General features: G+C 31.5%; 3 protein-coding genes across 5 annotated transcripts; 1 reads left to right on the top strand and 2 right to left on the bottom strand.

The window, feature by feature from the left end:
• Positions 1 to 653: 653 nt before the first annotated feature.
• LOC108320199 (uncharacterized protein At2g37660, chloroplastic) lies at positions 654 to 3,238 on the top strand. 2 transcript variants are annotated; one of them, XM_017551558.2, is made up of 8 exons: positions 654 to 942; positions 1,240 to 1,329; positions 1,443 to 1,498; positions 1,680 to 1,775; positions 1,895 to 1,972; positions 2,372 to 2,434; positions 2,511 to 2,684; positions 2,890 to 3,238. In XM_017551558.2, the coding sequence occupies exons 1-8, from the start codon at positions 669 to 671 to the stop codon at positions 3,067 to 3,069; spliced, it is 1,011 nt and encodes a 336-aa protein (XP_017407047.2). In that variant the 5' UTR covers positions 654 to 668; the 3' UTR covers positions 3,070 to 3,238. The 2 variants fall into 2 exon arrangements, with proteins under 2 accessions (XP_017407047.2, XP_017407048.2); XM_017551559.2 differs by lacking the exon at positions 1,895 to 1,972.
• Positions 3,239 to 7,036: 3,798 nt separating this feature from the next.
• LOC108320216 (uncharacterized) lies at positions 7,037 to 8,923 on the bottom strand. The gene has a single exon (XM_017551585.1). The coding sequence runs from the start codon at positions 8,258 to 8,260 to the stop codon at positions 7,229 to 7,231; it is 1,032 nt and encodes a 343-aa protein (XP_017407074.1). The 5' UTR covers positions 8,261 to 8,923; the 3' UTR covers positions 7,037 to 7,228.
• Positions 8,924 to 17,807: 8,884 nt separating this feature from the next.
• LOC108320201 (uncharacterized) lies at positions 17,808 to 19,182 on the bottom strand. 2 transcript variants are annotated; one of them, XM_017551561.2, is made up of 2 exons: positions 18,977 to 19,182; positions 17,808 to 18,644 (listed from the first exon to the last, which is right to left on the bottom strand). In XM_017551561.2, the coding sequence occupies exon 2, from the start codon at positions 18,620 to 18,622 to the stop codon at positions 17,981 to 17,983; it is 642 nt and encodes a 213-aa protein (XP_017407050.1). In that variant the 5' UTR covers positions 18,623 to 18,644; positions 18,977 to 19,182; the 3' UTR covers positions 17,808 to 17,980. The 2 variants fall into 2 exon arrangements, with proteins under 2 accessions (XP_017407050.1, XP_017407049.1); XM_017551560.2 differs by having other exon boundaries at positions 17,808 to 18,628; positions 18,977 to 19,181.
• Between the last annotated feature and the right edge of the window lie 3,841 nt (positions 19,183 to 23,023).

Below are 23,023 nucleotides of genomic sequence, written 5' to 3'. Positions count from 1 at the left end.
AATACTAAATCATGGGTGAAGTGAAATTTTCTCTGCCGTTTATCTATATGCAAGGAATGTTCATGCTTTAGTTCATGTATTTATAGAAGAAACGAGACAACATGCATAACTTAGGAAGGTTTTAAGGATGAGTTATGGAAATAACTACCATTTCTACGTAAGACATTTGTTATTAAGACAAGTAGAATTTTGTTATTTAAGTTATCTAACTTCATTACTGTACAAAGAATGTAAACTTTACATCATTTGTTTTTTTGATCAAAGAATTTTCATTAGATAATAATGACAAAATATACACCGGAAAATACAGTATTTCTATGGTAACAACCTTAACTGCAAAAGCTTAACGTGTTTATTCCATTGTAAAATTGCACTTGCCTACATTTCAAAAACAGAAAATCCCAGAAACAAAAAACTAAACATTCCACTTAGTTGATGGAGAAAAAGTCAAAGTAGGACTCGCCTTTGTCTTTTTTCTCACCTAGGTCTCGAGCTTTCTGAAGAAAAATGCAGCCTCTTGCATGCAATTTATAGAAAAGGGGTGCATTTGGGATTTTGAGATGTTAGATTGGCATGATCCAATGGTTAATATCATAGAATTGAAATGTTTTGACGGCTGTGATTGAATTTCCTTTTCAGGGATTATTAATTATTAATTATTTAATGAAATGGCATCACTGGTAAGAAATGCGTTATCCTTTATAGCGGGAAGAGACGGTTGGAGTGTAACACTGCCAACAATGGTGTTGGCCTATGCTGCCACGCTTTCTTCCACTCTATCGTTTCAAAATTCTGTTCCTTTCTCTTCTCAACGTTCAGGAACACCATTTGGATCCTCTTTCCCATCAAGCAGAGATTATGGTTCTGTTGTTCCACCATTTGTTGTCTGTCATGCCAAGAAAAAACTCAGCCTTATGGAGCAAATTCTCGATTATATTGAAGGTGGTTACTTTCTTTACATACCTCTTCTATAGTTACTTTGTTCTTACAATCAAGTTGGTTTCAAGGTTTTAAATTGTGGTTGTGAAGTGATTTTGTCACAATATTTATTTTTTGAGGAAAATTGCATTAAATTGTGTCTGATATGGCCATAAATGCGGTTGCGATGCAGCCAGGAAACTCTAGAATTGTTGATGTTGTGGCCGTAATCACGGTTTGAGACTGTTTTTCAAACCCTTGTTTCCAACATTTTCTCTTTCCTGTTTTGCTTATTGCCTTTGATTCTCTCTTGATTATCAGGGGGTCCCAAATTAAGGAAGTGGTATGGTGCACCTGACATCCTTGAAAAAGATGGTACTTCCATAGAAGATGGTGAGGATGACTATCCGGGTGAGTAAATACACAGTGATCCATAAATGACAGTGCTTGTATTTATATGAGAATCTTATTATCATTTGTTTCTAGTGTTGGTGATTTTGTTTTGACAAAGTGTTTCAAAACAGAAGATGAGGTCAGAGATGCAGTGCTTGTAACAGATGGAGATAGTGAGATGGGTCAGGTCTGCTTGCCTTAGCCTAAAGTCTTATAAGTTGATGCATCAGAATCTTGAAATTCCGATTTTATATTCTTGTTATAGATAGATATGATGAATTGATGGTTTTGTATTCATAACCACGATTGATTTGCTTTGCAATATCAAACGAATTCTGAATTTTGGCCTTATTTTCTGACTAATGTAGATGGTGATACTGTCATTGATTATCAAGAAAGCTCGAGTAAAGGCATTGGTGAAGGATAAAAGGGTTGCACTTGAAGCCTTTGGAAGTTATGTTGAGGTGTGTGAAGTAAATTTGCAAAACTACTAACAGATGGTAACGGGTACATTGTTTGTTTGTTAGTAGTTTTGTCTACTTTTCAGATTCTTATTATTGATCTCGTGATGCTTGTTGCAAAGTCCCTGGCAGGAGATACTAGTGACAATCGATTCGTGAAGAAAGCTCTCAGAGGAGTTCGCACAATCATATGCCCAAATGTGTGAATATCATGCCATGCCTCACTAGTAATCTATCTTTGGTTCACATAGATTCCATTTGTTAATAGACATTTTTAAGTTCCATGAATAAAAGTTTAGAAGATGGAACAAAGAATAAAACCCCCATAAAACCAGATTTTCTTATTTCATAGCTTTTTCAACAAAGCTTAGGTTTCCGTCAAGGCCATTATCTCTATGAGGAAAGAATTGAAGCTTCCCTTGTGATGTATCTTTCAAATATAAGCCATAGAGCAAGTAAAGCATGTTTTTAGTTCAAACGATTTACTTGCCCTTGAGTCTGTTTCTTTCTATTTTCAGCTATTCTGGCAATAATGTTGAGAAAATTGACCTTCAAACAAGTTTTCTGAATAAATGCTTGAACTATTTCATTCTTTACAGGAGGGTTTTCTTTCTAGCGTTGGGAGCCTTAAAGGAGTACAACATGTGATCCTCTTATCTCAGGTACTTCCACCTCCACCCCAATTTCATTTCTTTTCACCACAAACACAATCTTCCTTTTGTTTTAACAAAGTTGCAGTTGTCAGCTTATAGCGGTAAAAGCGGCTTTCAATCTATGATGAAAAGCAATGCAAAGAAACTAGCTGAGCAAGATGAATCAGTTTTGAAGATCTCTGGAGTTCCTTACACCATAATTAGGACTGGTGCATTACAAGACACACCTGGTGGGAAGCAAGGCTTTACCTTTGATCAGGTACATACCAGAGGCCTTAATATCTCCTCTTAATGAAGAAAACAAATCAATACTAAAGGGATGTTCAAAGGACCCTTCTAATCATCAACCAACTTCACACATTCTCAAGTATGGCTAACTGAATTCTCCTAAACAAAAGGAGGGGCTGGATGTTTATGGTATAATTTGCAGGCTTACTAATTCCATTTTATGTTTATTTCAACAGGGTTGTGCAGCTAGTGGGAGTATTAGCAAAGAAGATGCTGCCTTTGTTTGTGTTGCAGCCTTGGATTGCACCCCACAAACTGGGTTCATATTTGAGGTGGCCAATGGGGATAACAAAGTTTCAGATTGGAAAGAATGTTTGTCCTCATTGATGGAGAAAGAAAATAACAAACTCCAGTGACTATTCCTATTTCTTGAATATAGTAAAAATTATTGTATAAGATTAATCTTTCTTCCATTGAATATATAAATTCGTGTACAAAATGCTTTCAAATGGGTTTGTAGTTCATGGGGAAGGAAAGCCTTTTGCCTTATAGAGATAAAAATTGTTACTTTGAGTAGTGATCACATGTTTTAATAACCATTGTTGATTGAAAGTTAAGAAATTGGTGTTCTCTCCAATATTTAGTGCTGTCATCTGATTGGGTTTCTCTTGACTAATAGATTGAAGACAAGTAAGGTCATCATGATATTAAACAAACTTATTAAGATAAGTAAATTTTAGTATGATTTTAAAAGTTCTGCATAGATTGATTCACCCACTCATTGATTCATATTTCCATGCCTACTTTTATAAATATATTGTTATTTTATTCAATATAAATATCATAGTCGAGAAAAGAAAATACATAAAATTACAAGAATAATAACTAAAATGAAATAAAATAAAAAGTTGAACGAGTACCCATAATTATATACTACTCTTAATATAAATTTTGTGATAATTATTACTAAAATTGATAAATTTATATATGATAATAATAATAATAATAATTTAGAATTAAATAAATTTATTTTAGTTGTCCGTATATGATTTACTATTTTCAATCAACTTTTCTAAACTATATTCCTCAACTTATAAAACTCAAAATTTATATTATATTTAATAAATTTAATTTGAATTAACTTAGTTATTATATTATGTATTAAAAAATTAAGATATTTTTTCAAGATAAAATTAATATTTTTTATATGGAATAGTTAGTGATAGGATGATTCAATATCTAGCGATAAATTCTACAGTGATTTATCGTAAGATACATATTTTATTGTAGCGAAACTTTATTTAATGTACTTTATCTTCTGATTACTCGTATCGTATTTATATCCTATGAGAAGACAAATGTGTCTGTCTAATTTTGTAATGGTTCTTTCCTATTTGATTTGATGTTAGCACTTAAAAATAAAGAATAATTTATTTGATGAATGATACTTTGTTGTTTTTGTAGGTTCGATGGTTTTGTTAGACTTATTGACTTATCATTTTTTAAAAATAAATTATTAAATAAACTTTTCAATCCTAGCTTTTAAACGGTATAGGTTTTGTCGAAATTATATCGATTAAAAATAAAATAAAATTATAATATTAAAATTAAATAAATTTTTTATAAGTTAATTTTATAAAGTTGAAATGAATATAAATTTATTATCATTTAAAATTAAAAATATTGTGTATAATAAAGTAAACTCGTATTAATATTAATAATTAAGTTTAATATATATATATATATATATATATATATATATATATATATATATATATATATATATATATATATATATTTTGCTAGAACAATGAAAGATAGATATTGTTCGTTTTGGACTAAGTCGTTAAAGATTTGTTTTTGGTATCACTTCAAAAAGCCTTCAACCAAATGGAGGTATGGTAAACTCATTCATCTCTTGTATCGATGTGCGACTTTGTTTTCTTTACAACAAAAATCTTTTTATTCACGAATACATTATGAACATTTAACCTCTCTTGCACAACATACTTATTTGCTTTTGATACCATTATAAAATCACGAATAATTTATAATATCACATAATTTAGAAATGACAATATAACAATATTAATAGAGTAACAGTATCGTGACACACTTTTACATTCATTTGACACATAGCACGTGGATAAAATGGTCATAAAAATGTAAAATTTTGTATTTTTTCAAGAAAAAAGAAAGTAAAAAGTATGTAAGTATAGCATCAAATGAATGTAAAAGATTTCGGTGTGTCAAAGAATATTTTTCATATTAATAAAACCTCACATTATCCAAAATGATTGAATTATCAGATGTGATATCAATTTTTCACTGTTATGTTATCAATTCTAAATGATGTCAATATCAATTTAGCAAAACAAATCATATTTTTTTTAACAAATGTCTATTGAGTAAAAATAAAAATTGAGAAAAACAATTTAAATAATTGCAAGAAAGATTAAGATAAAGTGACATTAAACATAATAATTATAATAGAGATTGAATTCAGAGTCGTCAAAACCTGACTATGTTCAAAAACTTGGTTAGTTGCATATCTAAAAAACTGGAGTAATGGGGGCAAGAAGTATAATTAAGTGTGAGAAAGTGAAGCTACACCCTATCCGTTCCTACAAAAATATCTGCAAATAAGTTAAAGATAGATAAAAGAAGGGATATTTTCCCACAAATTTCAATGGATTTCCCCACAAATTAAGTGTGGGGACTACTATCCACAAATTTCCAACAAACGTTATTTCATTTTGTATATTGCTTTTGGACCAGGCTCCAAGTCTAGCAAACCCTAATTTTATTCTCTTTTGATCTACATTTAGATTTGTTCTGAGATGTGAAAATATATAGGATTTATAAAAAAACAAAATAATTGATGCAGTAACTTTTTGGAAAGATTTAATATATTCTCTAAAAATTTGTGGGGTGCAAAAGTTACAAATTTGATTACAATTTTACAAAATTGAGGGATCACAACTATTCAAATAAAATTTTGAAATCAATTACAGGAACACAATATATTTAAACATACTTATATAAAAAATTACATAACTACATGTATTTTTTTATAAATATGATACTTTTTTGTAAAATAGTTTTACTGAGACATTCTTGTCTTGTCCCCTAGATGTTTCACTACAATAACAAACAACCATTTGTAACTTTAAATAATTTATTTTAGAGCCTAAAAAGCTAATAATAGAAATTTAAGCCTAGTCTTTAACAATATCAAGAAACACCCAAATCTAAACTATTTTAATAAGCCAGTCACTTCATGAAATAAAGAAGTCAGTTATATCCAAATACATTAAAAATATAACATATTAGTTGCTTAAAGGATGATAGGGACAATACGATATGAACAATGCTTAAAGGATAACATAATTTAAATTATGCGCTTTGACTATCATAATAAGAAACATTTTATCACTGGAAAATGCTAAGCTATTTACACTTGTTTATTGAAATATGCATTTTATATGTTTGTGCACTATCCATCTATTTATACATTATTGGTATGTGTTTAATTTTGTTTATTCCAGGGCTTAACCACCTTCCTATCACTATGTTTTCTTTCTTACAAGTTCATAAGACCATCAATTTAAAAAGATAAACCCTTTTTAAAATGATATTTAAAAATAGTATTTTGGACAAGTGGCTCTTACATGTGACGGTTATTTCAATTATTTTCCTTGTGAGGTGCATGGATTCTTCTCCTAAAGAATCTACCACTTTATTATATTCCAAAACCTATAAACAAATAATATAAATTAGAGACTCAATCAGAAAAACATGCTTGTCTTTTTTCAATGAAAACTTGTGGGGCTAAACCTCCATTAAACAATAACATAAATCTGTGCAAGATTCTGCAGAATACAAAGATTTGTGCTAAGATGCAATAGGACTGATATGTGATTTTATTTATCAGGGAGTGGGAATTTTATGTTTTTGTAAATGTGCAAAGTCAGGTCCACCACTCAACATGTTGGTGATGGTGGTCCCACCATTGTATTAAAGTTCTCCACTATAAACCAAACCTATAGAGATACCTAAAAGTTGTTCCCACTTCCTCATAACTAATAGACTAAGTAAATATGTAAGTTGAAAAATACATAGAAGAGTCTCGAATGCTCATGTGACTGCTATACTCTCAGGTTCAACATTTTTATCCTTTTTGTTTGAAAAGTCTGGAGTAGATCACATGGTGCATAAAGTTGAAATCCACATGACATGATTCTTGCGTTTGAGAGTTGCTATTGCTAAGTCAGCTAGTTCGTGATATTCAATTTGAAAACCAGAGTGAGTCACCATTATCAAATCAAACTTCCAAGTAAAATTGAGGCCTGTTGCATATGATGACTGAGAAATGTAGAGATGTGTTAGAAGTAACTTTTTATTTATGTAATAACCTGCAACGACTTACATTGATGAAGCAGTCATTGTGGTAAACTAAAAGGGAAGAAACAACAGTGACAAGTAGAAAGAAGAAAAGTACAGAAAACAGGCAAAGATGAACCTCGTCTTCTCTCTGTTTATCCTTTTTCTTTGCTGTCATAAACCTATTCTTCATTATGTTAAAACCTCTTGGTTCTTCGCTGAGAGCCGTTTGAGGAACTCATAAGTAGTGATCATTGTTGTTGCAGACATTGACATTGATGCCCACCTAGGACCCAATCCTCTGTAACAAGCCATCCAACCACCTTCCCTGACCAGACTCCTCACTGTCTGCATAATGGTGGGTCCACGACGGCCGTTCTCGTCGCCATCCAAGACCTGCAGTCTTGTCTTGATGGTGTCCAGTGGCATGGTGATCAAAGCAGACATGCCACCAGCCACTGCTGCACTGACTCCCTGAACTGCCATCATGGTTTTTGTATCAGGCCTCAAAGCACTGTTAGTTGCATTATCATTGCCCTTGCTCAAGTAGTACCCTACTCCACCCCAGACCATCCTTTGTGCAACAGAATATGAAGCCCACCAAACTGCGTTTGAAGGGGCATAGGTCAAAATTGAGATCCCAAAACCCCTATACAAGCCCCTAAGGCCATCATTGCTCAATATCTTCCTGAAGGCATCAATCCCATTGATGTACCGAAATGCCGAAGCCTTTGGATTTTTAGAATCACAACAGCCTTGAACCATCAACCTCTGGCTCACAACATCAACAGGGGTCCACACAAGCTGAGCTGCCATGGCCGCACTCAAGCCAGCAGCTGCATTGGCAACTGCAGAAGCAGTAGGTTCACCAAGCCCAAACCTAACAGTGGCCGTGCCCACATTGCTTTTGGTAACCTCTAATGCAGCCATGTAAAGAGCCCTGGCAGGGATTGTACCCATCAAAGAAGTCCCAAACCCACGGTACAATGCTCTAAAACCCTCACCCTTAATCAACGAAAATGCAGTGTTTATGCAAGACACTTGGGACTGTGCCACTTGCTGCCTAGTCTTCAACACAACAACAGGGTAAAGGGTTGCAGAAACCCCAGAGAAAAGAGCAGCACCAAGGAAGAAGAACTTGGATTTATCAAGCATTTGCCAATCAATCTCACCCGGAACATGAACCTCCTCGCTAGATTCTTCCTCTGCCATTCTCATGCTCATTTCCCCCACTTTCACTACCAAGCTTTTACGTTACAGTCACAATTTTGTCACGTTCTTTGATATTGCAGAAAATTACTGACAAATGCAGACACAGTTGAGGTCACGACACCTTAAAAACCTTGAAGTTGCAGCCAATATCACAATCAGAGACCCTTTTTTATATCATATTCTCCACCATCCAACAAAAACCCAGATTCAAAATCTGCTCTTTCCTTCAAACACAACCCCAACCCTAACTGTACAACCTTTGCAAACCCCGACAACGAAAATTGAACAATAAAGGAAGTATAAAAATAAATTAAAAAAAGGAAAGAAATTCTAGCTGTACAATTAGAAAATTACAATATAGTTTTGCGAAATTGGAAGGGAAATATAACTAGTGCTTGTGGGAACGAAGTGGGAGGTTTTTTCTCCTCTTGTGGAACCAGGTTTTAGATCGAACGTGTGACACGATGAGTAGATCTAGCATTTCTAAATCAACAAAAGGGTTGTCGCAAACGATTCATACCGGAAAATAATCTAAATCGGAGCCGGGGACGAAAAGCTCGCCGGAAAATTGGAGGCACCCGTCGCATCAGAGAGAGGCATATATAGATAAAGTCTTTAGAGTATCAATAAGCAGTGCGAGAGAGAGAAAAAGGAACGGGAGAGAGGAGAAGGTAACCGGAATGAGAGGTGGATTTGTAGGTGCAAAAGAAGGAAATGGATTGACACGTGTCAGTTAAGGATTAGGGCATGTGTTTGTTCATCAAGGAGTTTTTGTTTTTGTTGCTGGTTTTCGTCAGATGGTGTGTCCTCCGAGAAAGTTAGTGACGTGGCAATCCTTATCCAGTGTTGGGTGGCTAGAGCTTTGTCCTCCTGTGACGCGTACCACAATAGTACAATGTGACTCGTTTATTGACCGTATATAATTGTCTGATCCTGCCTTTGTCAGATGATGGAATAAATGACAGGTGTTGTACGATCTACCTAGTTTTACCTGTATGTCTTGTCGAGTAAATATGAAATATGATGAAAATAAATTTGTTTATTTGATATGGAAAAATTAAAAGTGAGTGAATTTATGTTAGATCCACGATTAAGATTTTGATTAATGTACATAAATATTAATTTTCATTCTAACTAAAAGACGAATTCATCTGTTTTAGAAAAATGTAAGTTTGTGCGCATAATTTTATCAAATCCTTAAAACTAAACTTATATATTTTTAAAAAAATTATTTTATTAATATTGAAACATAAGAATGAATAATATATTTGATTAAAAGTATATGACTTAAAAATGTAGTTTTGAAGTTTGTTATTATTAATTATAGTGATATATGGTAAGATATGGATAAGGGTGAGGATAAGAGATTGATATGAGGGAAGAATGCAGAGGATGTAGAATTTGGTGGACCAAAAAGGGAAGAAAGGAAGGTGATAGAATCCAGAATAAGCAACTTGCACTCATTTATTAGGTATATATTGTTCTCTTTGTTAGTTAAACATTGATTACAGATGTCATATATATGGTCAGGATTTTGGCTTTTGTTTTTAATATATATTTACACAATTTTATTTAAACGTTCTCTATGTTATTTAAAATATTTTCAATATTACTAATTTTTAGTATTAAGGTTTCTCTTCAAGGTTATAGATGTAGCAGAAGCACAGAAGAAAGAGACCAGAGAGAAAAAAACAGAAATATACATTTATAAAATATTGTGTATTACAAAGAAGAATGGATTTTAAGTCAAACCTAAAATGAAAATAAAAAAAAATTAACTTATTTCTTTATTTGGTCAATTTCCTTTACACTTTGTCTTATTAATTTTATGGATGGAAGACAATAATAATCTTTGGGATTATGAGCACAATTTTAAAAACATGAGATTTGGTGAGAATATCATTTTTGTTTTAGGGTGTGTTCGGTTTAGGTGATTTGTGAGAGATGGTTTGGGGAAGAGTAATTAAATGGATTTGAGGGTAATATTTTTGTTGTTTTTTTGAGTGGATTTGTGGGTAATTGAGAGTGGATTTGGAAGTAAAATTTTTGAGAATTAGTGTAGGATTTGATTGATGTGACACAAAAATAAAAATTGTTTAATTAGTAGAAATTAAAGATTACCAAAATACCCCTAGTTATAAAAGTAATATAAAATGATAATTTTTAATATTATATATAATTGTAAAAATGTTTATAATAGAAAAAAAATAAAATTAATTTTTAAAATGTAAAAAATGGTAATTTAGTAAATTGAAATAATAATAATAATAATATTAAATTATTATTTTTATTATTAATATTAATATTAATATTAATATTATTAGTTATTATAATTATTATTTTTTAAATATAATATTTTTTTAATATAATTTACCACCTCAAAATAAAATATAAGTTAAAATTTCAAAGACTAAAGAGCCAAAAGTTTACAACAAAGTAGGAGGCAAAGAAAAGATGTATAATGCATATCCTCTTTTTTCCATCTTCATCAAACCCTTTCGCTGCCATTCTCAGAGTACAATGCCTTTCGCTCTATTCGTTCAGCCATTATCGATGGCATTCCACTCGTTCTCTCTTCTGGGAATGCCTCAACCTCTTACTATTTCTGGCTCGACGTCACATGTGATGCCCATTGCCACGTCGTCGCTCTTAAGCTCACCGGACTCCACCACTCCGGGACTCTCTCCGTCGACGTAGCTCACCTCCCATTCCTCTCCAATCTCTCCCTCGCCGACAATAAGTTCTCCGACCCCATCCCTCCGCCTCTCTCCTCCCTCTCTGCCCTTCGCTTCCTCAACCTCTCCAACAATGGCTTCAACCAAACCTTTCCCCCAGAGCTCTCGCGTGTCCAGAGACTCGAGGTCCTCGACCTCTACAACAACAACATGACCAACCCACTTCCTATGGCCGTCGCGTAGATGCTTAACCTCCCTCTGGTCAATACAAAATTATTCAAGATAACCGAATACATACAACCAAACTGTGAGGGAATGGAATACAGAAAACATAGAACCAAATACACCATGTTTTTACTCTAGGGAAGTCAAGGATAAATGTGACTTTTTAAACACAATCCCTCCAAATCTCAGCACATTAGCGGGTGGTGAAAAAGTTATTCATTCCGCAAATCATCTCAAATCAGTTTGCGCATATTTTTTAAAACGAACATGCAAATTAGCTCAAATCTTCACTCGCAAATAGGGATGGCAACGGGTCGGGTCGGGCACGGATAGTGCCTACCCGCAACCCGACCCGACAAAAAAAAAATCCACCCGCTACCCGCTTAAAAAATATCCGCGAGTATTTTAAGACCCGCGGATACCCGTGGATATCCGCGGATACCCGTGGATATCCGCGGATACCCGCAAATATTAAAAAAAAATATTTTAATAAATTATTAAAATAAAATTTAAATAGAATTACAAAAAATATATAAAATATAATATAAATTAAATTAAATATAAATTTAAATTCAATTTTAATTAAATTTAATCTTGTAAAATATAAATTAATGTTAATTTTAATTAAATTTAACTTAATAAAATATAAATTAAATTTTTATTTTATTTTTTGTGGGTAGCGGGTATCCGCGGGTACGGATAGTATAATACCCGCATCCGACCCGTTTATAAGCGGGTATTAAAATATCCGCTTCCCGCGGGTATTAAAATATCCGCTTCCCGCGGGTTGCGAGTAGTAAATATCCGCGGGTATCAACTATCCGTTGCGGATTTTATCCGCGGATATCCGCGGGCACGAATTTTTTTGCCATCCCTACTCGCAAATATGACTTAATAGGAAAATCCATTTCATTTCATGCGAACACAACATTATAGAAGGTATTCAATGTTAGAAATTACTTAAATGTTTTTAATTTTGTTTTTCTATTAAAAAGATTATGTTAACAACTTCTTTTAATAATTTTTTAATAATAGATTATGTATCATTATTTTATTGATTCATGTATTTGAAATAGACCAATCACAAACTACCATATAAGTTATTCTAAAAAATTATCAAAAAAATTGTTAAAAAGATATTTTCTTATTAAAAATAAATATAATCCAAAATACTTGATTTTAGATTGTAAAATAGGATTATAAGACAATAATATATGTACTTAGATTGCCATAAAAAATTACAAAAAATTGAGACATTGAAGGATATATATAATTAAGATAAAGGGATTATATCTATGTAAGTTTTGTAGTAATAATACTAATAGTAATTTTACATTCTAGTTGGTCTCCTCACAGGGTTTTATCTCTTGGATAACATGTCATGAGATTTTTGAATAAAAAGAAAAATAATATACTGTGATTTTTTTATAATTCATATCATTTTTCAATTCTTTTATCAAAAACTCATTATATTTTTTCACATCTTAGTTATGTTTACATTCTAAAACACATTTATCATTTTTTTATCACGTAAAAAGCTATTAAATAAAAAAACCTAGTATCTATTTTTAATAAAATTCAATTAATGACTAAAGATAATAATGAAAAAGTTATGAGATAAAGTGTCCGTACGTGACAATTTTCCTTATGTATATGATCACTTCAACTAACATACTTTTAGATCTACTGTTCCATTAAACCAGTCGACAACATAATAATTAAAATAATTATGAGATAAAACATGATTTAATAAAATACTCCAGAATTGTAAATTATGAAAAAAATACACTTGTGTAGGAATATACATGCTTGAAAATGTGAACTCTACTAAAAATTTCGGTACTTTTATATTTTAGTAGAAAGTTAATTATCATGTAATATTTTATAGAAAGTTCAAAAAAGTCTCACAAAATATAAAAGAAAACACTAACGAGAAATTAAGAATATAACATTTATTTCTTACATTTTTTTAGAAAAACAGTTAATTAGTTAACTGTGCTTACATTGATTAATTTAGATGGTATGATTAAATCTATATTCTATTTACATTACACTCATCCGGATTAATAAGACTTAAATTAAAAGTTATATGTTTGTTTTCTTTTGTTTTTATTTTTATAAGATTTAAAACTTTTAACTTTAGATTAAAATATCCTTGGTAAAAAAAAGAAGAAGAATGATTCGGGTTAACTAATTTTTTTATCTCTAGAATTTCATGATTTTTTTTGTTTTGGTCTTAGTTCATTTTGTTCTTTCGAAATGAATGTAAATAATGAGAAACGATTTGATAGAAAGTTTGTATGAAATATTGATTTTTAAAACTAAAAATAAAAGACTAGGTAAAAATTAAGAACGTTTGAGAAATAAATAAAAATGTTAATTGTAACGGTGACAGAAAACACGTGAGACTGATTACGTGGCATATTTGTAGTGGATCCTTATGAGTTGGAAATTTGTCGAAGATGTGGCAGAGTTGAATGTGAGTGGGACCAACGTGTCAGTGATTAGATGATCTGGCATCAATGTTGGCGTTCTTAGAGATAGTGACCACATTAACATGATGTTATGTCACATAACTACATGTTTTCGGTTTTCTTATCAAACATTCTTATAATTTTCTATAAATTGTTATGCAGAGTTATGAAATTTCAATTCGTCTTCAGCATTAAAAGGTTATCTTTTTTAAAAGTATAAAGGATTAATATTTGTTTATAAAAAAATATTTTTTTCATATCACATCAATGTCTAACTTAAAAATGGGCTAATTTTCAAATAATGATAATTTTTTCATTTAAATTAAATATTCATTATTAAAAATATAATATTTTTAACTTAATTAATTAAAAATTAATGTAGAATAAAATATAATGTCAAATTGTAAAAAACATTTACGAGCTTTTTTGTTAAATGTATATTAACTAACGTTAAATCGTATTTTAAGAAAAATAGGAAAATTAAGGGTAATTAATGTTTATTTCATGAACAGTTTTTTTTTATTGTCTTTTATTTACTTTTGGGTGTTGTGGTTTGTTATCTTATCACTATCATTCGTAGTTATTTTCTCTATATTCTGTAATTTTCTTCTTGGTAATATGTTCCTTTTGAAATAACATTTCTCTCCTCGTCGTTACCTCTATCTCAATATAAAATTAATTTGTTTATGATTCAAATGTTGTTTGATCTGCTATTTGATTAACTAGAATCATCTTAATATATTCTTTATATTTTGTATAGAGTGAGATGGGTAAGTTAAAGAAAATCATCACTCCAATAAAATATTGATTTAATGGTGTAATTTTTTTTAAAGAAACCTAAAAAACGTAAAATTATTTTTAAATTTCTTTATTACATAAATATTTATATTAGCATCAGCTTAACAAATATTAAGATATTTATATTTTTATAGTTATATTTATTTAAATTAATGTTGGTTTGATGGATATTAACTGAAAAAAAAATAAAAAAAAAAGATTAAATAAAAAGAATTTAAGATAAATGATATTAATAACAAATTAGAGTCTAATTAATTAATGATTAATTTAAATACTATTTTTTTAGTCAAAGCTTGGTAACTTAATGTTACAAACTAATTATAATTTTTTATTTTTAATAAATATTATTTTAAATACTAATAATTTTTAGTTTACAAATTGATATCTAAATTAGACATTATAGTTGTAAAATCCTATTTTAGTAGCATAAAACTTACAAAATAAGACATTTCATAATAATTCCAAGGTATAACCATTGTTTTGAATCAAAGCATTGGGGAAAGTATCAAATTGATCAAGTCAAATTTCTCTTATCACAATATTCTTTTTCTAGTTTCTGATATTACGTTGAGCGGTAGCATACTAAAGTTGAGTGTCAACCTTATTGTGCAGGTGTGAAGCATTTTAGCTCTAGGTTGTTGAGCGTCAGATCGTATTGTTGAGTGTTGTGTTTTCCAAATACAATGGCATTGAGCGTCGTGTTTAGCGAATACTTTGGCGTTGAGCGGCAACAAAACACCACTGAATGAAAACTTCGTATTGCAGGTTTGAAGCATTTTAGCTCCAGCACATTGAACGCCAAGAAGTGTCGTTGGACACCACTTTTTGCAAGAAGAATGGAATTAAACACTAGAAATATTGTTGAACGTCACTTTTTGCGAGTGGTTTGGCATTGAGTGTCATTGTGGAGCGTCATTTTTTATGTTGGCCTTGTTTTCTTTGGCTGTTCGAGATAGGTCTATGATAAACCTTATTAATTTTATGAATTTGATTGTTATTTAATTGAGGTGAAAATGTTGTGTGAACATGTATGATGATGATGGTGTTTAAGAAATTTTAAGGAGAAATTCTTTTTGGTGGTAACTTTAATGTATTCATTGTTGTATAAGATTCAGTAAATGGATATCTTGATAATAATCATTCACACTCAAATAGAGTATAATGAGTTATGTAGTAAGAGTTGTAGGAGCTCCTAGTTAATAAGATTGTTAGCCATGAAGGATATTAACCTTATGTGTGGTAAGGTGATAACTCTTTTGGCTATGGCTCTGCAGAACATAGAGACCACCATAAATGCACGTCTCTAGTGAATTCCAATGTCAAGAGTTTGTATCCGGATAATTGATTCCATAAAGTCTTTAATTATATGTTTGATTTCACTTTGAGTATTTGAGTTGTATGGCTTTGTTATGAAAATCTATCTACTTATTATATGTTGATTTTTCTTAATAAATTAGCTTACCCTCTTTTGTGTTGGTGTTTTCTTGTATTTCTTTTTTTTTGCAATGATAAGTGTAAACAGATGAGGAAGTATGAGTTGATCTATCTTAGGAGAAAAAGCCTCAATTGAGAACCAACACTAAGGGAAGGAATGCTTCTCAGACCACCTGCTTCCTCTCTGCATCCCCCGCCACTCTCGCCACTACCGTTCCAACCATCTTCACGCGAGTCTGAGTAAGGAATCCTTGAATTTTATGGTTTCCTAATCCGGAGAAGGAACACACAATGAAGGCTAGGGTTTCGAGATAAGGCCAACATAGAGGAGACATACACAATGGAAGTTAGGGTTTTGAGGGTTTAAGTGAGAGAGATTGATTTTGAGGGAGAAGGAACCATGGTGAGGACTAGGGTTCTGGGATAAGGCCAACGCAGAGAAGACATGTGAGTTTTTATTTTTGTTTTTTTAATAATTTTTAATAATTAATTTTGAAAATCCGTATGTAATATCGGTAGGTAATGGTTTTTTGGATTACATACGAATTTTGAATATTTATATACGGATAATATCCTTAGGTAAAATTCTCGTTCAACATTACATACAAATTTTACATACAAAAATATCTGTAGGTAAAATCTGTATGTAAATTATCCGTATATGAAATTCGTATGTAATACATGCATTATCTATGGATCAAAATCTGTATGTAAATATCAGTAGATAAATCATATTTTCCTTGTAGTGATTTTACATACAATGGGCCTCTACCAACAATCAATTATTTAAATTTCAATTTTATCATTCACACACAAAAGAAAATTACAATCAATCAAAACCATTCTAATCACACAATACCACATCAATTTTTACATACAAAATCAGTTTTCGCAGAAAAAACCAATTTTATCTCCAGTTCATTCTAGCAACACATGCAAATTACATTAATAATTACAACATAAACAACATATAAAGACTACAAATTTAACTTTCCTCACCTGAACAATTTACTCAAATAACTCTAAGGTAGTTCAATACCTCCAAAACTTACAAGATGTTTTATCTATACATAGAAACATCACAAAAATGATCAAGACCTATCATAATGATCACTAATCAAGATTAAACGGTACATGCAAACAAAAAAAACTCACATGTAATAAAAAAATATATTTGGCTCAAGAAAAAAAAGAAGAAAACGTTCAAATTAAACTTGTTGCAAAGGATTATTTCTATTATCTCGTATCTTAATAAGACAAACAAAGAGGGAGAATTGTCAAAAAAATTTATAATTGTGGTTTTTAGAAAATTTATTTATTTTAGAATAATAAAACTTCTTATTTATATATATATATATATATATATATATATATATATATTTTATATTAAAATGACAGAGTGTTATTATTTTTAAATCAATATTAATTTTAAAATATAATTTTATAGATTCTCACAATAATATCTAATTATTTTTTATCACAAAATTAATTACTATGTAAATGTACTTTTTTCTAATTGTGTGTATATGAACTTATACTATTCATACTGTAATTTAGTCCTAGCAAAATCCAGTATTCGTTAGACATATTCGTACACACTGGTGTTCCTCCATGCATTTCTTACTGCTTTGAAAAAAAATCATCATACGCTGTTGGACTACACCATAGTTTTACTCATTACACCTCATTGTTCTCATATTTCGTGTTGTTCCTTTTATTTACACCTACAGATTCAAACTTTCCTTTTCTACCCTTTCCACATCGCTTCCCTTCCTCCCACTTGTGTGTGTTTTAATTTGTTTTCCATTTGTTAACATAACAACACAAAAACACTCTATTTATACTTGTATACACAATTGCATCCTTGTTCATCTCACCATTCTCCTTGTTGTCCGGCTTAACATTTAGATATACATAGTATTGGTATAATCTCCAAAGTTATAATCAGTTACAGACAGAAAACATCAAGATTATTATAGCATAAACACTAACAAAAAGATGATTATAGAGAAACATTGATACATAGTTCAAAGATTCAAACGCAAACTACTGAATTACAAAGGGATATTGCATAACAATAAGATATGCATGCAACGTACAGTAGAGGAGAGTGCATGAGCAGAAGTTCATGGTTTACGTTTGTCAATGAATTTAGTGAAAATCCAAACAAAGAAGCGCAGAAAAAGGACAAGTGTGACTAGTCCTAGGAGTGAAAGCCAAATGAAAATGACTTTATCAAAGACGGTAGTATCGTTGGCTTCCCAGACGGGAGCAGGTGTGACCATATCTGCAGCAAGCTTGTAGGTCATAGCGAGGCTGGTCATGGTGATGCAGGTGCCTATTGACAGAAGCCACGTGAAAAATCTGTGATTCAGAGGGAAGCCACTCACAAGCAAAAGGCACACAGCTAAGGATGAAACGAAGCATACAGTGTTGGACAGAAGGAATCTGTAATACACAGTTGGGTAAAGTGCAGCTAGAACTGCTTCACCAGGGCATAGATTACCATCTTCAGATCCTCTACATTTGACATGTCCAGTCTCTTTCGCTGGTCTAACACCACCTGGTGGATTTATAGCAGTTTGAAAGGTCATTGTTGTGATTATGGTTGCAGCCAAACTCAGATTCCCTCTCATGTCCTTCAGCCATTCATCCTTGTTCACGTTAATTCCCAGCCAATTCCCCATTTTTTCTATCCATGTTTTCCACCATTTCTTCTCTTCTTTCAACTCGCTTTTATCCTCCATTGTAGCTGATATACCAATCATAAAATACTACTCCAAAAACACACTGATACATGAGCTTTTTAAAATACTACTCCAAAAACACAACACAACAACGTCTATATTGTTTGATAGAAACGAATGAGTTTTCTCTGTTGTTTGGTCATTCTAGGTAGTATCTAAGGGTAATATTTTTGAGATAATTGGTTTTTATACTTGAAAAGAGTGAAGACAGAATGAATGGAAATCCTCCTTTTCTTTCTTTATTTTTTTCATATCTATATATTCACAATATAGTATTTGACAACCTCTTATGGTAAGTTTAAGTGTTCCTCTTACATAAAAAAAAATAAAAAGTCCATAACAAGTGCACACACAAACACATATTAAAAGACATACCTCCTTTTTCTGCAACGAACCTGGCTCAAGTGAATGCTGCTTTTGAAGCCAGAAAAGGAATACATTTATAGCTGCAAAACTTGTTCATAAGGCTAAGAAAAATAAGGGTATGGTGGGAAGTTGCAAAATCAGTTTGGTGGATGTGTGAATCACTTCATTGAAAAGTGACTTAGACTGCAACTTGTTGTAGTACATTGTTCATCTAAGTTTTTTTATTGAGAGTCTATTTTGTATATTTTCATTATGAAATGAATAATTTATGATTATGATCAATTTTATCCTATTTTTTTCGAAACATATCCCATCACATTTTTCAAAACAAATGTACTAATTTTCCCTTTGCAAATTTTCTGATGCATAAAGACATTGAATAGATTTGTCTGCATTGAACATATAGCTAGCAAACAAAGACTGTAGAAATTATTAGCATGAATGGGACAAATTTTTTAGATTCAAAAGCAATTAATAATTGATGCGTCGCACCAAAAGCATCCCTGTGCGACCCACACACGGAACAAAAGCCATAATTATTTAATGGTGGATTTTGCTTTTGAAAAAAGATGGCCGTAGACCCTGTTATTTCCACAAAAAAAAAGTTATTTTTGTTTTACAAGTAATTAATATGTAAATCATTGTTATTATTATTATTATTATAATAGATTTGCTGGGATAAAACTTCTCTACAAACGTTTAAAAAATAAAAAAATTTGCATTAGCTTATATGAAATAAAAGAAAAAATTTTTTAGAGGATTTTATATAAAAAAAAGAGTAATTTATACATGTTAATCATTTAAGAAAAACTTTCTAAATTTTTACAAAAATTAATTTTAGCGTGAAATTTTTTTACATACTATATTTTCTTTCTTAAAATGTTTTTGAGAAAATATATTTTAAACAGGTTTGGTATTATTAATAATACTATAAAGTTATTGAGATATTGAACAGGAATTAGTTTTTATTTCACAAGTTAATAATATCATAGTAGAAATGAATAAATCAAATAATTAATTTATGCTTCTTTTGAAACTAGTAATTTGTTTCATTAGTGATTAATAGCGTTAAGGTTCTTAACTACTTTAAAGTAGAATGATAACGTTCATATAAAATATATTTTGTCGTTTTTTTTTACAAGTTGGATTAATGAGATTAACACAATAATATTGAATGTATTGTACACTAGATTTTTTTTTGTTGTTCTTCGAAATTATTTAGTAGATTTCATGACTAGTTAAAACAAATTTTTGTTTTGACATCTTGTGGTTATTTTAAGGAAAAATATATTGAAGCTGAGATATTTATTATATATAAACTTATAAAAAAAAGTATCTTCTTCAAAAGACAATAAGTTTTCGGATTTTTTTTTACTTATATATAGTTAATCTTACTTATTTATATTTAATATGAATTTTTCAACTTATAATGTTTTCATTGCTTCCAACACAATAAAAAATGCACGTGATATCTTTGTATGCTCTAATTAACTTGTGACCTCATTCAATAAATACTAACTGAGAAAAAAATATTACTTTTCCTATGAATTAACATTAGTTTAAGTATGAATAAAAAATACCTTATTTTCTTTTAAAAGTATTTATGGAAAAACTAATCTTAATATACTTTTAACAAAACAATTAATTTAATTCACTTTTTTTAAGTGAATGGATTAAGAACCGTCAATTTCACCTTTTTAATTGAAAAGGGCTTATAGCAGTATTCGGGTCACTTTGTCATGCTAGATTTCTTTAGAAAAAGTAAGCTGAAAGATAAGAAGAATATTAGAAGGTCTAGCTTTTGGTTAATATGGTATGAAAATGGTGTTGTATTTAGAGTCAAGATTTTAGAGTATAGAAGACGATTGGTGAAGAAAGAAGTGTCTCTAATAAAAGTTTTGTTGTTGTAATTATTATTTTTTACGAGCTTTTTTTTTAAATGTATATTAACTACGTTAAATCGTATTTTAAGAAAAATAGGAAAATTAGGGGTAATTAATGTTTATTTTATGAACTTTTTTTATTGTCTTTTATTTACTTTTGGGTGTTGTGTTATCTTAACACTATCATTTTGTAGTTGTTTTCTGTATATTCCATTCTTAACATTGTAATTTTCTTCTAGTGCTTAAAAAAAAATAATACTTTTCTTCTGGGCGATATGTTTCCTTTTGAAATAACATTTCTCCTCGTTGTTACATCTATCTCAATATAAAATTAAGGGTTAAATATGTTTTTAGTTTTTAAACTATAAAACGAATTTGTTTTTAGTTTCTTTTTCAAAGTAAGCTACATTTTAGTCTTTCTCCTTAAAGAAACCATAATTTTTCGTCCTCCAAAACCAACAGCGTTAAAAAAGAGCTGAGTTGGCTAACAGTGGAGTGCCACGCCAATTTATTTTTCTGACACAGTTAATCTTCCCAATTTTTCTCCCTCCCCTGGCGAGGCTCCTACCGTCGACGAGAGCATGTTCAGGCGAACCAAGACGCTGCTTAACGATATCTCCGGCGAGGCGCGCAACGGCGAGATCATGGCGGTCCTCGGCGCCAGCGGTTCTGGAAAGTCAACACTGATCGACGCGCTGGCGAACCGAATCACCAAGCGAAGTTTAAAAGGCACGGTAGTGCTAAACGACGAAACACTGGAATCACGTCTTCTGAAGGTGATCTCTGCGTATGTGATGCAAGATGACCTACTCTTCCTTGTGCTCACTGTGGAAGAGACTTTGATGTTCGTAGCGAAATTCAGACTTTCGCACACGCTCTCTAAGTTGAAGAAAAACACCCGTGTCCAAGCTCTCATCGAGCAGCCAGGTCTTCGAAACGCTGCGAAAACAGTCATTGGCGACGAAGGTCACCGCGGAGAATCAGGTGGAGAGCGTTAGAGAGTTTCCATCGGCATCGACATTATCCACGACCCGATCCTGTTGTTCCTAGACGAGCCAACCTCGGGACTTGACTCCACCAGCGCGTTCTTGGTGGTGAAGGTTTTGTAGAGAATTGCACAAAGCAGAAGCATCGTGATCATGTCCATTCACCAATCGAGTTACCGAATCCTAGGGCTGCTGGACCACATGATCATCGTGATCAGCGTGATCATGTCCATTCACCGTCGCAGTTACTGGTTTTGCCCCCAATATGCAAATTAGGTTTTTTTCCCAAAGGTCTGTGTTTTATTTTTATTGTTTGTTTCTCTGAAATTGAATTTATGGGGTTTCTTTCAATCAGACTCGTGATCCAATTCCACAATTTGTCCCTTTAGTTTTGGTTAATTTTCATTGAGTTTCTTTTTCTGCTTGTGAATGGATGGAAAGTTGGTTCTTTTATTCCCAGAATAGAAGTTGTGCCATTAGAGGCAATAAATCTTGTGTTTTCAGCTTCTAAATCAGATCTCTGAACGAATGATGGACCCCACTTGCATCGTCATCACCATATCTTTCCAACTTATAAAAAACAACCTTATCTGTATCAATAGAAGTGTTTCAGGAAGCAACAATGGAAGCAATAGCCAAAATGGGGGCAACACAACAGTTAATGCTGGAGGAACAAACATGAAAAGCGACAATGAACTCTCTGAAAATAGTTGCAGTAGCAATGCTAGTAGAAGTAGAACTGTTGACGTTGGCGTGGTGGAGGAGGTTCGTGTTGGTGAAGATGACAAGGTGAAAAAAGAGTTGACGAGGGCGGAGGGCGGTGGACGGGGATGAAGATGCAAGGAAGGAGACAACGCCAGTGATGGAGGGAGAAAAAAAATGACGTGGCACTCCACGGTTAACCAGCTCAGCTTCTTTTTAACGTCGTTGGTTTTGGAGGACGAAAAATTATGGTTTCCTTAAGAAGAAGGACTAAAATGTAGCTTACTTTGAAAGAGGGACTAAAAACAAATTCGCTTGATAGTTTAGAGATTAAAAACATATTTAATCCTAAAATTAATTTGTTCATGATTCAAATGTTGTTTGTGTGTGACTAACTCACCTCAATCAATGTTATCTTAACTATTTTGACTATAATTATCTTAACTTAGTTATTTGATATCCTATTTGATTGACTACAATCATCT

This window comes from Vigna angularis, chromosome 9, assembly GCF_016808095.1.
Source record: "Vigna angularis cultivar LongXiaoDou No.4 chromosome 9, ASM1680809v1, whole genome shotgun sequence".
Classification (NCBI taxonomy): domain Eukaryota; kingdom Viridiplantae; phylum Streptophyta; class Magnoliopsida; order Fabales; family Fabaceae; genus Vigna; species Vigna angularis.
This window is presented reverse-complemented; position numbering and strand designations above follow the sequence as displayed.

Excerpts from the sequence above, each read along its gene's own strand:
- LOC108320201 (XM_017551561.2), bottom strand. The coding sequence starts at position 18,622 with ATGATTGGTATATCAGCTACAATGGAGGATAAAAGCGAGTTGAAAGAA.
- LOC108320216 (XM_017551585.1), bottom strand. The coding sequence starts at position 8,260 with ATGAGCATGAGAATGGCAGAGGAAGAATCTAGCGAGGAGGTTCATGTT.
- LOC108320199 (XM_017551558.2), top strand. The coding sequence starts at position 669 with ATGGCATCACTGGTAAGAAATGCGTTATCCTTTATAGCGGGAAGAGAC. Across the intron at positions 1,973-2,371 it reads GCACAATCATATGCCCAAAT|GAGGGTTTTCTTTCTAGCGT; the intron begins GTGTGAATATCA and ends CATTCTTTACAG. Across the intron at positions 2,685-2,889 it reads AAGGCTTTACCTTTGATCAG|GGTTGTGCAGCTAGTGGGAG; the intron begins GTACATACCAGA and ends TTATTTCAACAG.